This window comes from Thunnus thynnus, chromosome 8 (genome assembly GCF_963924715.1).
Source record: "Thunnus thynnus chromosome 8, fThuThy2.1, whole genome shotgun sequence".
Taxonomy (NCBI): Eukaryota; Metazoa; Chordata; class Actinopteri; order Scombriformes; family Scombridae; genus Thunnus; species Thunnus thynnus.
In genome coordinates, this window is record NC_089524.1 from 33,368,982 (window position 1) to 33,383,422 (window position 14,441).

The following is a 14,441-nucleotide window of genomic DNA, read 5'->3' on the forward strand; positions in this document are numbered from 1 at the left end:
ATCAACTAGACTAGAAATAAGAGGGTAATAACCTTTTAAAAAGCTACCTATGTGTTTTGGTATGTGTTGGTATGTGTCATCACATGTATCATTTTAATCTCCACAGGCCTGTACCCAAACACCTGCACACAGCTGGAAACAATGGACGTTACAGCACTATTCAGTGTCGTATCTCCCACACTGCCCTCACGTCTCTGCTGAGGGACTGGAGCAGCTTCGTGCTGGTGGAGGGCTACTCATATGTTAAACTCATATACAGGTTAGACAGCTTCACTCTGTTCAGGTGGGACCAGGGGGAAACAAATCCCTTGGGTCACAACACAGTGTGCACACCTCTCTCATTAAATTTTATCTCTGTGTCAAAGTGTTTTTTTTTTCTTAATTTCTGAGATTTACAGTGAGATTTCATAGAGTTTTGTCTCCACAGTTCATCCGACCAGCCTCCCACATCCTTCTACCTGGTCCGTCTCATCTCTAAGACACCCTGCATGGTGCTGCGTCTGGGTTTCCCTATCGGAACACCAGCCCATGTTAGAAACAAGGTATAAGAGTCAAACACACTGTACGGGGGGGGCGTGGATACAGAACCATGGGATCATGGATACTTGTGCAATCCAAGCTAATATCTGTGCAGCTTATCCTGCCAGTGTGTCGGTGTAGGTTCCTTCCTGTTGGTCATGTAGTGTGTGATGAAAACAGTATACAAGTTTTGGAGCAGAACACTGTTCTAATTGAAAGATAATGAGCTGCATCGTGATATTTTTGCTTTTCTTCAGATTGTGGATGAGCTGCGAGAACAGATCCTCAAACTTCGCTTCCCTCATCGTGTTCAGAACAAAGAGGCCACACCCAAGACCAAGAGGAAGATTGTTGGACATCCATCACCATCCAAATCTCCCTCCATCCCTGCTCCCAAACCTGCGCTGTCTGACAGACCTTGTGTGGTGGTGCTCAACAAGCCTCTCGAGAAGCTGCTCATAAGGTCAGTGCATGTGATCACAAGTCACCAAAACTGCACGACAGCTAAACGAATAGGATTGAATTCCTCGGATTTCTCGCCAAAATCCGCTTCTGTTTATCAGGAAAAATACCTGCGGGAACCAGAGATTCGTAGCTTGTGTGTGCTTGTGTATGTGTGTGTGTACACCTGTGTACTGAACACTATGAACTGAAAGCAAGACACCTTCTCCAAACCTCATTAAAGGTCATATTTTATACTCCTTTTCAACAAGTTAATATAGGTCTCTGAGGTCCCCAAACCACGTCTTTGAAGTTTTTTGCAGAAAATACCACTGAGATTATGCATTCTAGCCTCTGTACCCGTGTTTTAGTCCTGTTCTCCATGCAAATGAGCTGCTGCTCCCCACACCCCACTTTGGAACTGGGTGTGGCCATGATACAATGCAAGCTCTTATAATACATCCATGCCACAACAGACTGAGGGCTGTTGACAGTATTCATATTCATACTGGAACTACAACGGAGCTGCAGTAGCATCACTAAGACTAATAGTAGACCAAGTGTATCTGTGGGGACCAGACCGGACATATTAGCCTCGGCTTGGCTTAACACACTATACCACAGCGGGCCACTACAGCTTTATGGTCTGAGTAAGTTAGCTGCTGGATGCTAATCAACGTTGCCAAGCAAAGGAATTCCTGCTGTTTGACCAGTTCTTTTTCACATGTGTCATTACCTTCATGGCTATCGAGTACATTTATATAATAGCTTCGAAGTTTGAGGTGGGGTCATGGACAGCCAGTATCGATCCATCACACATATACAACAGTTTTCCGGTCGCTGAGGGGATATTTCCATCAAAATTAAATCAAAATCTCCCCTCCCAGTTTCACAGGTTTTGAGGTAGATTGATGTCATAATGTATGAATTTTCTGCAGTTCTGTGGATTAAAATCAAATTTTATTTATGGTGAGAAATCCCAGGGAAAGAGGGATATAATCCCAGGAGGTGATGATTTTAAGATTATGGGAAATCCTTCAATCCTATAACCAAACCAAGGCAACTTGTTGTTGAGTGATCTGTATAGAGACCTGTATCTTTCGTGTGTGAGGAGCTCTGCCAGCTAAACAGTCTGAATGAAATGATTTTCAGGTATGAGAAGCTGCCGTTGGACTTCAGGACTCCCTTCATTTTCAACATGGAGAACTTTCCGCAGCCTTCCAACAGCGCAGTGCCCCTCAGCATGGCAGCCAACCGCACAGCCTCGTCCACCCTGGCCTCCTTGTCCCGTTACTTCCTGCACCAGCGCTGGGTGTGGGCCGTGCAGAGCAGCCAAGGCCCAGCAGTCGCCATGCAAGCTGTGGCTCACATCCTGTCCATGCTCTCTGAGTGAGTTCATACACTTTATCTCGTGCTTTATTTTGTTGTTCACATATTCCGAGGATTTTATTAGCTATAAAAACCCCTATAAATCTGTACAAATCATTATAAGAACTGCTATTTACAAATACTATGTATATGGTGATGATCTCATTTTCTCATGTAGGATTTTTATAATAAATTCCATCAGTACAGCAGAGTCTCTTTTTTAACACAAATACTGTTTAGCCTACATTCACCAATAGTTTCCAAATTCCTGCACATGTTTTTACATTAAAAGCCTTCAAGCATCTCAGAGGGTATGATCCCTCCCTTTCCTGTTAGGCTTTCAGTTTAAAACATCTGCAGGAAGTGTTGAGCTTCATTGACTTACCAGCGCACTAGAAAAACAGCAAAGTAGAAGTGATTGAAAATAGTATTTGTGTTTAAAAGAGGAAGTGGTGATTATTACAGACTTGTGTTGTTGTATTGATGGCAACAGTGTTTTGGAAATGTACATAATAGTGAATTTACAGTGTGAGTTGTTATTGTACAGGTAATGTGACATGCTTAAATAACAGTTTAACAGTGACAATTCCCAGCAAAACAATTCTAGAAAATAAGATTTCAGAATAATAGCTGTTTCAGTGCTGTCTGGCAAAGCTGATAAATGCTTTAAGACGTAACAGCTGCGTCGGTTTCATGTGAGATAAGCAGCTTTATGGAATGTTAATTGCTTGCCTGAAACTCTCTCTTGATGTCTGCATAGAATCCGCATATCAGAAGGCTTTCACTTCGCTGCCAGTGGAGAGGGAATCGTCAACATGGTGATAGAGCTGCCGATGAAGGTAAGGAACGGCAGGGAAATGTCATTTAACAGCAAATGTACACTTAAATCGCAGGTGAGCACAACTCACTGTTTTGTTTTTATGTTTTCTATATGCAGCATCTGGTGAGTTTTATTGTCAGTACTGTAATTTTTATATACACATGAAGTGTGTGTGGTATGGCTTGTGGTCCTAAATTGGTTCCACTGAATTGAATTTCTGTCCTCAGGGCATCTCAGCTGACACAGACAGAGAGAGTCACTCTTGTATTGTTCAGTACATCCTGTTCCCACCTCACTCCACCTCCACTAAAGACAGGTAAGGCTGCCAGGAATCATCTGTATAGAAGAATGCTTGACTTTAAAAATGAAGGACTTCAGCACAGCACAAAAAATCACAGGGTGGTCAGCCAAAACATTGAACCTGGCACATTACATATTACAGATGACTTTCTAAGTACTGCATTTCCACTGTCCAGAGTTGTAAAATCCCTTCTCTTAGTAGACTGAATTTCTGTGCAGTGTTTTAGTGTCTGATAAGCCTCAAACTCATGGTCCGTTACTCAAACTGGACTTCTTGGATTCCATATTTCATTGTGTCACTGGTACTTGAAGCAAAACACCCTCACCATGTATTTCCATAATGGAACGCTGTTTTCAGTGTGAATGCCACCACAAAATGATCCCGCTCCTGTATGTCCTCATACTTTGAGCGTACGTACAGGGGAAGGTGAGGTAGGAATCTGCATGCATTGTTTTGTTAGATAATCAGACTGAATTGCCTTTTCTCTTTATTCAGCCTGACACTGTGTTCATGTTAACCATTTTCCTGTTTGGATGTGGGGTTGTTTTTGTTTTCTATTTTGTGCTTTACTCTAACCAATCAGCAGTGATATCCCACCAACATCATTTTCACTTCCAGGGTTAGCTGTTGCTAGGAGCGGGTAATATTTTTCATGCTGTCCATAGTAATGTGTGGATTTAAGAGTTGTTATTTCTAAAAGATAACTGTACAGTTTTGCTGATCTTATCAGTTTTTGTGACCGTTTTTCTGTTGCTGTTTTTCATGGATGTGGCTAGTTAGCTATCAGTGTAGTAGGAGGACGTCCCAGTGCTTAATCACACCCACAAAGTCCTGATTGTTTGTCCAACTGGCAAAAAATAGAGCAAAACGAGCACAACACCTGACATATTTGAATTTGTGAACACAGTGGAGATGTGGATGGTGACTCAGGTCTGGGACCAGGCTACGCATCGCTGTCTGCCAGTGTGTTTTCTGATTCTACTACTTAATGGCGCTCTAAAATAGAAATGTTCAAATTCTACACTATGGGCCACAAACTTTTAGTGGATGTCTCCCCCTGCTCTACACATTGTGGCATCAACTCAGATGTACCATCCTCATACCCTGTTAATTCACACTAATTCTGCATTACCCTGGTTATGTGACTGTTATGAGAAGTTACTCATAATTATTTGAAGTCCCTTGCTTCTAAAAATATTTCTTACAGGGTATTTTGTGCAGGCTGTAATAGCACATTTTTCAGCCTGGTTGTCTTTTGTCTGTAATGGGACTCCAGCTTCTCCACTGATGATGACAATGACACCGAGGTAGAGGCTGTCGACATGGACACAGAGCTGAACCTTGTGACGGAGTGCTGGGTGGAACCACAGAGCGGCACCGTGATGAATTGCATGGACCAGCATCGCCACTTCCAGGGCCTCAAGTACCAGGAGATCCCTCAAGCAGTGTGTATTACCAGTTTTTACATTAGCAGCTAGTTCCTGACAGAGTCGCACAGTGTTTATGTCAGTAGGGAAGGTCAGGTGGTTTGCGACCCAAATATCTGTTGTTTCCCAGCTCACATCAGATTGTGTGTAATAGTTGCCTCCTGTGCTGTTGTAGATCTTCCCCAGGGATTTGACCTGTATGTCCACCATGATGACCTTTGAATATTTAAGCCAACTGTGTCAGAATAAGGACCAGGTCTGCTCACTGCCAGCTGGACTCAAGGATGTGAGAGGTAATAAAACCATTTAGAAAATCAGATTTCATACGTCCATAATAATTCATAATAATCATTTTCCACAGTAATGGAAAATGATTATTTTGAATGACAATAACAAAGTCAGGCCATACTCACTACTTTGTTGCTCTGAGTTTCTCTTCCTTGTTCTCAAATTTTCACTCATTTCCATTTTGTTGTCAATTCAACACTTCCTGCACAGATGTTTCACATTAAAAGTCTCCTGGTGGCTCAGTTGGCATAGTCCCTCTCTTTTCTTACTGGATTTTAATGTGAAAAATCTTAACAACTGTCCAAGGGACAGCAGTAGAAAATGACTCTTTTGGCTAACACTGGCACATTTATAGTGATGTTGAATATTAGGCATTGTCCCTGTAAAAAAAATTAAAAAATGAAAATGTGCAGGAAGTGTCAGGTTTCATTGACAGCAGCCTATCAGTAATAGAAAAAAACAGCAGTGTGGAACCGATTGGAAATGATGAGTGAATGAAAACAGTATTTGAGTGCTGTAGATTTGAATTCACTATATGAGTCATTATAGCACTGGTCATTCCACGTCTCCTCAATGTTTGTTTTCTCTGCCTTAATTTGCTCCTGCTGGCTATTATTTGAATACTGGCTTTTATTTCTTTTTTTACCTTTACCTTTTTTATTTTTTGAGAATTTACCATTAACGTACTGTATATTTTAACCTGTTCCTGGCTGTTTGTATATAACGTGAAATTTGTGTCAATTTGAATTGATGGATATGTTTTCCTCTGTGGGTTCAGGAGAGGCTCTGTCTTCTGAGGACAGCATTCATATGGTTCCCTTCCAGTTTGATCTCATTCAGCTGCTCCCAAAATGCCAGCAGGTTGAACTCTTCTTCCTCACATTCAGTACAGGTACTGTACTCATAAGGTCCAGCACATTGTACTTCAATAACGAGAAGAATGTACCGTACATCAATCTTAAAGAAACAGAATTCCTGTAGCAATTCACAATAACATAAATTTGTTGCAGCAATGGAGAATGAGGAACAGATCCACAGCTCCCCCTGTCTGCCCAATGAGCTCCTGCTCAGCCTCTTCCACAGCAGCCTGGAGCACGAGCTCAGTGACAGAGAGATCCCGCTAGCTGACAGCGACCACGTCACATTTATGCACCACATCTTGGAGCGAGAACGGGACGGCCATGTCGCTCCTTTCTCCTTACCTGTTATTAAAGGTACGTACATGTCTCTGCATCTCCTCTCCCCTGGTATCCTAGGTTGACTTTCGCCTGAACAGACCTGCAAGGCTTTTAAGTGATGACATGAACCCTCTGGTGTCTCATTTTATGAGATACAGACATGATAAATCACTGTCTCCTCTAATCTAACATTATTTCTGCCTGTCGTGTTTTGTAAGAAGAGTGTGTGAAGCCTCCAGACAGACAGGACACTATGACGTCATTCCACACCACTGGCAGCAGTAAAGAGGTGATGGGATCCACCAGCACTTTACAGGTAATCCCATCCACAACACAAATTTAGTAGTAAGTCAGTGCTACATGTTGTGTAGTGATGTGTGGCCGTTTCAATTAATTGAATAAGGCTTTTTTTTCTTTTACATTTTCAGCACATGAAAATCTTGTGTACATGTATCAATTTCTGTGCATATATGTGTTTTTTTTTCATTAACTATGTAGTCAAAAGTATGTAGACACCCCAGTCCACACCAAACTAGGCAATTGTATTCTTTTGGTCTTTGATCCGTAGTTGTTAAGGTTTGTTTGTATAATGACTAGGGATGCACAACCTATATCATTGGCTGATATGTTATTGGCCAATATGTAAGAAAATAAAATTATTGTTATTGTTCCAATAATGTTATTTCAGCTGACAGTTACTGCTGATAATATGGTTCTAAGTTATGAACAAGCTAAAAATAAACACTAATTGTATGTAACACTTGAGCATAATTAGCCATGTTGCTTAAAATTAATTGACTTCTTGTAGAATTTAAGGCTGAAACCAACCAGATCTCTTCTCTACCAGCAGTATCTGTCCAGCAGAGAGAGGATAAATGATGCCACAGGGCTGTAAGCCAGTTTATTGTAAAACATGCACCCTCTCTAAAGTTTAAGTTTAGTTTAAGGGCTTTAGGTAACCATTAATCAATCCAACAGTATTTTAAGTTATTTTGAGGGTTTTTGTAGCTTATTGGTTTTTAATCAGGAGATAAGGTCTGATGTTAATTAGTCTACATATTAAAAGGTTAACTTGTTAGAAACAAATTTATGATAAATGTATTCTTTATTGTAGGGATGGTGAAGGCTCTGAACCTGGATGTTAGAAAAATAAACTTGTCAATCTGAAAATATATATTTATTGTCATATTCAAATTTTTGCGTTTGTAATGATAATATAATGGGACACAAATGTAAGTATCTGCTTGTTATCGCCTTAAAATTCCATATCGGCGCATCTCTAATAATGACACCCTTTGTTCACATTAGGAGGCGGATGGGTTTACATTATCATGATAATATAGGTACTTATTCATCTTACATTCACAAACAGTTAAAATTTGAATGATAATCTTGGCCGTTTCCTCATTTGTACTGTACATTAAACTTTGGTTGAGAATCTAAAAGGACACCCCGGTATTCACACTCATACGTCATCCATTTCTTTTGATCAATATCTATTACAGTATAACTCTATCACACAGTTTTCTCATTAATGAATCACATTGAAAGTGTTTTTGTATAATTTAGTGTGAAATAGTTCTCTTCAACTCAAAGGGGGTCACTAACCAATTGATTAGTTAAGTTCTCCAGACTGATGAGTTTCTACTGATACATAAATGATTTTGTCATCTGCATACATCTGACACTTCACCACCGTGCAGCTTTCTGGTAGATCATATACAAGCATAAGAGCAAGGGTCCCAATATTTAGCATTGTTGTAAACACATTGTGCAGTTTTGAGGTGGTGACTTCACACAATTTATTCAACTCACTGCTGTCGACATTGTAAGTGTAAACTAGAGAGAAAAACTAAGTTGTTTGAGTTTAGTATTTGTTCACATTACCAAAGGTTTTTTTTAAAGAACAGTAGTTCATGTGTGTTTCTGCTTCCGCTCTGTCTTTGACAGAGTTTCAGTAATGCAGACCTTGTGGATGAAGAGCCTTTGCTGGGGGAGAGGAGTTGCTCTATGCCACAGTGGAGATGCTATGCCAAATACATCAGCTCCCAGCAGATCCTCCTCACCTTCCTCCCTGCTACCTTCACAGGTACACCTCTTCTACACCCTTTTTGGAATGTGGTTCTTGGATTTTAAACCACATTTCAAAAGGTTGCAAAAACAGTTGGCCAAAATTAGATTCTGTTTGTTTTGCAGATGTTCTGATGTTGATGGCCTCAGGGTTGGAAACAGAGCCTCAGAGTAACATCAGCACACAGGAAGATGACACTCTGACTCCCAGCAACAAGTCGCAGGCTGACTCCCTGTCTGGCTCCACCAGTGGGCTGGAGAGGTCTGAGTCTGGCCTCAGTCTAGCTATTAAGCTGCGAAGGAGCTCCAGCAGTGGACACTTCACTTCCAGGTCCCCTTTGCTCTCACCAAGGTCTGAGGGTCAGACTGGGCCTGCTGACTCCCTGACTCTAGACCAGGACAGCTGGGATAGCAGGGTGTCTGAGACAGAGACCGGGACCCCAGGCTCAGGTCAGTCTAGGGTTGTTGTCAAAACCACACTGGTCCAGTCCAGTCAATTCCAAGACAAGGTCTAGTCAAACATTAGTTTATTTATGGATCAAAGTGGCACAACACCAATTAATTATTAAAATTACATATTTATTACACATTATTTAACTCCAAGCAGATATTGGGGATCTATAAAATATTTGACATAATAATTTCATACCAAGAACAATCATTGCTACATGAAAGGAATCAGACACAATGATGCAGTTACTTGTTGTTAACATTGTCCCTTGCTCTGCATTGTAGCTGCTGGAGCTAATGTTAGCATCACAGATGGACACGACAAGTTGCTTCACAGAATAATATGCCTAAGATAGTGATATTATGTGCTTAAAAGAGAAACTTCAACAACAGTTCAATACCCACCTGCCATTCACTCAACAACTAGCTAGCTAGCTAGCCACTGCTAGCTACCGGTCTGACAATAACTGTGTAATGTGATTGGCAAGATCTTTAAGCTCACATATCTGTTGGTCCTTAAGTAAAATATACAATTAATTCTGTACTTCTCTAAATATAAAACTATAGTTTAGTAGAATAGTGTTTCTTTCTGAAAGAAAACATCTTTGACAGGGCCATATGGTTAATTAGCTACAACTGAGTAAATTTGATGGTAAGAATAGTCATATTGGTCACAGTGGCCAACTAGAACAGTCACCTCTTTCAGCTTGGTAGACATTAATGATGATACAAAAATGTTCAGCCCTAACAACAAGTTTTTTATAAAACTGCATTAATTGTTTTTTTTGGCCACTTGGGAGCAGTGCAACAATTTTAAAAAAACAATATCTGACATATTAGTCACCATATTAAGTTGTTATGGCAAATTTGTCAGCCAACAGTTACCTCTTTTATCCAGTAGACACAGAACAACATTATTATTTATCTAGAGTTGTCTCTTTAGCTGTTAAATTCTCAACTATGTTTACCAGCTAGTCTCTAACTTTGTCTGTCTGCTGTTTTTGGAAAGGTAGCTTAACAGTAAATGTACAGGCAGTAAAACCAAAGACACTGTAACGCTCTTTAGTGCTAAGGGGATATGCAGAGTTGGGTAGATTCGCAATTGTAATGTGAAAGGGTTTTTTTTGGACATTGTATACCTTTTATTAGAGAGCCCACAGTAAAAAAAAAAAAATACAGGAAATGATGAGAGAGACAGATGTGGGCAACAAATGTCCCTGACTGAATACAAATTAAGTTCATGGCTGCCCCATAATTAATATTATTAATATAAAATTATCAATGCAGTTTTAAGTTAAGTTAAATCAGGATAAGTTAAGTAAGGGTAACTTAAAGTTAACGTTATCTGGCTAACTTGTTAATCCTAATTAGTGAAAGCCCCTGTAATGCAGTTTTTAATTGCTATGTGTAAACAGAGCCCTCTGGACACACCTACTGTAGAACTTAAATTAACAAAAAGGGTTTTTAAATTCTATAATTTTTGGATTTATTATCAGCTTTCTTAATTTTCCTCTGATCGAGCATGCAAAGTCAAATGCAGTGAGGACGCTGCCTGTCATCTTGGCAGTAGACATGTACAGAAAGTGTACTTGTGTCAAGATATTTCTTCACTAATAGTCTCTCTTTTCTCTGATGTTGGTAACTTTTCTAGATCTGGGTGAAAAAGAGGGAGTCCAGTTCTCTGAACCTCAGAAGGAAGATTTCCACATCAGCTTCAGCAGGCAGGTTTCCCAGCAGAGCACCAATGACAGCAGCCAATTTAAGTGTCCAGTCTACGTCTACAACTGCTCCCTGGAACACCTGAAGGAGCAACTCGTACACCCCAGCTCGAGCCGCCAACCCAGGGACATCTTCTTCAGGTACTGACACACCTACATGAAGGACAGAGATGATAGAAACATAGCTGGGTATTCATGTGAAAAGGTCTCTCAGGAAGATAATCAGGATGATGAGATTTTAGATTTGGATCATTAAGGTTTTTCACTTTCCATACATCACATGTCATTCAAACAGTAGGCCTGTTATGTGGCAGAGCCTTACTCTATGACCAGCTCTACAATACTTAAGATCCCCAGGGGAGTTGTGCAATGAGGAATTATCAGCAACATCTCAGGTGTGCTAAAATGGTTTAGATAATCTGGATAAACTGTTGGCTTGTGTACAACCCGTCCGACTGCCTGATTGCTCATGTCACTTACCCTGTCTCAGCAATTATTTTGGTGAATAGAATATTATTCTGATAGACATTACAGACACAAATAGTATAAAACAAAGATTATGCAATTTAATAAACCTGAATTATCCTTCAACATAATTTCCACACTACTGTATGACATAACTCACCCTTGAATTTTGTCAGAAGTAAGCTGCAGTGCAGTTGTTAACATGTGTGTCTCTGGTTGTCTTCATGGTTGAGAATAGACCTCAAGATGCTGAATCCTGGGAGATGTATCAGCAGATGAAGTTCAGGTAGCACTGCTTGATTCTGTCTCTGCTCTCCTTCCCTCTCTGCTGAGGTGCTGCTCAGCTTTCATTGGACGCCTCTGAGAACTTAGGACGCGCTTGTCTTCTATAGTATGGGAAAGTGTTGCTTTTCTAATACTTTAGGCTCCAAAGCAATCTTCCCTTCCCAGGCCCATCTGTCCTTCCTCCTCAGGCTTGTGTCGCTTCATACACACAGTAGGTGCAGTGCTTTCACACAACTGAACACAACGCAGAGCTCCCTCTTCACACCTTAAAGTCCTTAAAGCCCAAATTCACTGAAAGAATGTGTAAGATCTGGTAAGACTCTCCAATGAAATATCGTTGTCTAGACTCCCAACAGGTGTACCAGGTGGACTGTGGGTATATTATAATATACTGTATATTAATGAAACCGTAGAAGTTCCATGAAATCATAACAATTTAATTTTAAGGTATGGGGTAGATTATTGTTTCAGCATCATATCATATGCGTCCTGTTGTTGATACACTTGATACACCTGCAGCGGTATCAAATTTTCTTGTGAATCATCAGCACAGGGGGAACCTATCTTCTCTGCACGTACAGTATTTTAATATTATGCTTTCTTGCAGATCTGTCTTTTGTCAGTTTATTGCAGATAGTTCATTGACACGTGATGATGGTGGCCGACATGTATAGAGTTTGGAGTGTGCCACCAGAAACATTATAGACTTTTACAGTCTTGAATCACAAATAATTAATAATCTGCTATTCTAAAGTTATTTGTATGCAATTAAATAATGAATATTAAATTCAAAGTTGTTCAAAATGTTAAAGCTGGAAACCAAATAAATTGAGATAAAAATGAGAAGAAACATAAGTGAATAGAGTAACAATTTGAGGATCTTTTTTTTTTTTGAGTTCTACAAATCATCATTTAAATACAAACTTATTTTCATTGTGTATAATAGCTTTGTTAAATGTATACATTTATCAACTCATTGCAATTAAACACTCTAAAGCAATCATTTTGTTAGCGGCACTCTCCAGACTCCATACATCTGCACAAGTTGCATTGGTTGTTAAAGAGGTCCAAAAGTAAAATGTGTGTGTTGTAGCATTAAACATTTAGACCAGAAATGCACTGCTAATGCTCTGTTTATTGTACTACAGTCAATATAACTGCTTGCTGCAGCTTTGCAGGTGACTGTGTATGTTGCAGCAGTATGTCTTGAGTGAATTCTCGACAGCTTATTGTAACATGAACAATATACACTTGCTGGAAAAGCACAACTGTTGGTGATCACAGTCTTTTTCACCTGTTTCATGTCTCTGCCTCCCCTTTGTCCTGAGAAATAAATGATTTTGAATCTGACTCTTTAAACGCATGATGTGGACATTCAGCTGTCCCTCACAGGCTTGTTGGCTTCTTTGACTTTGCTTACTGTAGAGGAGATCTGGGCTAAAGCTGCATAAGTGCTTATGCAAAATTATATTGAATGGAATTGTCTGCATTTATAACTGGCATTGTAAGAGTTTGTGTATGAACATGAGTCTAATGGAAGATATGAAATGAACTCTCATGTGGGTCCAGCAGGTCCTTCATTAGGCTTGGAGACTGAGCGTGTTTATTTCCTGTCTCTGTGTGTTTGCTGTGTGGTTGTCCTTTGCCAGGTCACTGTCTCAGGACCGCAGCAGTCCGTCCCCTTGGACCGACCTCCTGGCTCAGCCTCACAAACACAAGGATCTGGCCAACTACTGCAGCCTGCTTCAGGAGCATTACCACCAGAGCTACGTCAAAGGTGACCTCCCTCTTCACCACCCTCCACCAACATACACTCAGAAGAAATTAGGTTTGCTCAGGAATTATGAAGTAAATTTCAAAAGTTATCATCTTACTGTGAGGGCAAATTTAAAATTGTGCATTCTCTACAACTTCAACTTTACTTTGGGCATAATGCGTGCATGGCTGTATTTGTCTTGTCAACAAATCCCTTGAAAGGACCAAAACCAACAATGTGTTTGTTCTTTCTCAATACTCTTTGATTTTCCTACCCTGTCTGTAGCTCTCAGCTCCAAGTCTATTGGTTCTGACTGAAGAAGTAAACCTTGAATACGCCTCACAAATATATAGTATCAGTTTCTTAAAAGGCTCAGTTATTTCCTGAAACAGCTGATCACTGTAGTTTAGTGTACTGTCAGGACGGTGTGTGAGGGATTGAGTCAAAATAAACTTCATTGCGTGCGTTCATTTCATTAAGTGCAACAATGTGGCTCGTTGATGTGTTTTTAATAGTTTTTGGTCAACAATGGAGCTGAATGGCACTGAAGAATAAGGTATATCTGTAATCTAGTGGGAAACTGTTCCAGAGTCTAGGAGTAAATATTTCTTGTAATGTACCCCAAGGTTCCATCCTGGGCCCCATCCTTTTCTGTCTATACATGCTTCCATTGGGCTTTATCATCCATTTGTAAGCTTCAACAATCCATTAACAAGGTCTGGGGAAGCTTTCTTTATGTGTCCTAAAAAAAACAGCAAGACTTTTAAGTGTGTTGTAATGTGTTTTTTTTTTTTTAAATCCAATGAAGGTCAGTGGCTTACTGTCTTGTCTAACAACAGTGTCATTGATGTTGTCGCTGTGGCCCTCAGGTGTGTACCGGAGCCTGCAGCAGTCCTACAACATCAGCTCCCAAGATGTCCTAATGGCCATGGACTACTGTGAAGAATCCCTGCAGGAGATCGACATCACTTCATTCCTGCAGACCCTCTGTGGACACATCAGGGTCTTTAGGGAGCATGGTGAGGCTCCAGGATGGGGAGGGAATCCAAAACCTTCAAGGAGCCTTGCCACTTTCATCATTGGAGAGGTTGAGGAGGACCGACCTGATGACAGGACTGCTATGGCCTCCTCTTCCAGGTAGGTCCAACGAGTCATTACGATCAGGTTAAAGAGAATGAAAGAGTATATTGTATGTTAGAGTGTGAGTATACTATGTTAATGACAGCATACTAACAGAATAACAGAATAACAGTAGAGAATTAAACACAACATTGTAACTTATGTACCTGTTCATGTGCAGCTTTGTACATGCTCATCAAGAGACCAGAGATATACACGCTTAACTGATGATCGAT

The 14,441-nt window shown here is 40.3% G+C and overlaps 1 protein-coding gene across 9 annotated transcripts in view; it reads left to right on the plus strand.

The window, feature by feature from the left end:
- szt2 (SZT2 subunit of KICSTOR complex) overlaps nucleotides 1-14,441 on the plus strand; it is a 114,707-nt gene that overhangs the window by 10,027 nt on the left and 90,239 nt on the right. For 6 of the 9 annotated variants that reach the window (XM_067597991.1, XM_067597997.1, XM_067597993.1 and 3 more), the window contains exons 13-29: nucleotides 107-259; nucleotides 428-542; nucleotides 777-982; nucleotides 2,113-2,349; nucleotides 3,089-3,167; nucleotides 3,376-3,464; nucleotides 4,726-4,894; nucleotides 5,052-5,169; nucleotides 5,943-6,056; nucleotides 6,175-6,378; nucleotides 6,561-6,658; nucleotides 8,293-8,431; nucleotides 8,539-8,862; nucleotides 10,514-10,721; nucleotides 11,284-11,331; nucleotides 12,980-13,107; nucleotides 13,956-14,223. In XM_067597991.1, coding sequence (XP_067454092.1) covers nucleotides 107-259; nucleotides 428-542; nucleotides 777-982; nucleotides 2,113-2,349; nucleotides 3,089-3,167; nucleotides 3,376-3,464; nucleotides 4,726-4,894; nucleotides 5,052-5,169; nucleotides 5,943-6,056; nucleotides 6,175-6,378; nucleotides 6,561-6,658; nucleotides 8,293-8,431; nucleotides 8,539-8,862; nucleotides 10,514-10,721; nucleotides 11,284-11,331; nucleotides 12,980-13,107; nucleotides 13,956-14,223 — 2,697 coding nt within the window. The remainder of the gene's footprint in view (nucleotides 1-106; nucleotides 260-427; nucleotides 543-776; nucleotides 983-2,112; nucleotides 2,350-3,088; nucleotides 3,168-3,375; nucleotides 3,465-4,725; nucleotides 4,895-5,051; nucleotides 5,170-5,942; nucleotides 6,057-6,174; nucleotides 6,379-6,560; nucleotides 6,659-8,292; nucleotides 8,432-8,538; nucleotides 8,863-10,513; nucleotides 10,722-11,283; nucleotides 11,332-12,979; nucleotides 13,108-13,955; nucleotides 14,224-14,441) is intronic. The other 3 variants (XM_067597994.1, XM_067597998.1, XM_067597992.1) reach the window with 2 other exon arrangements.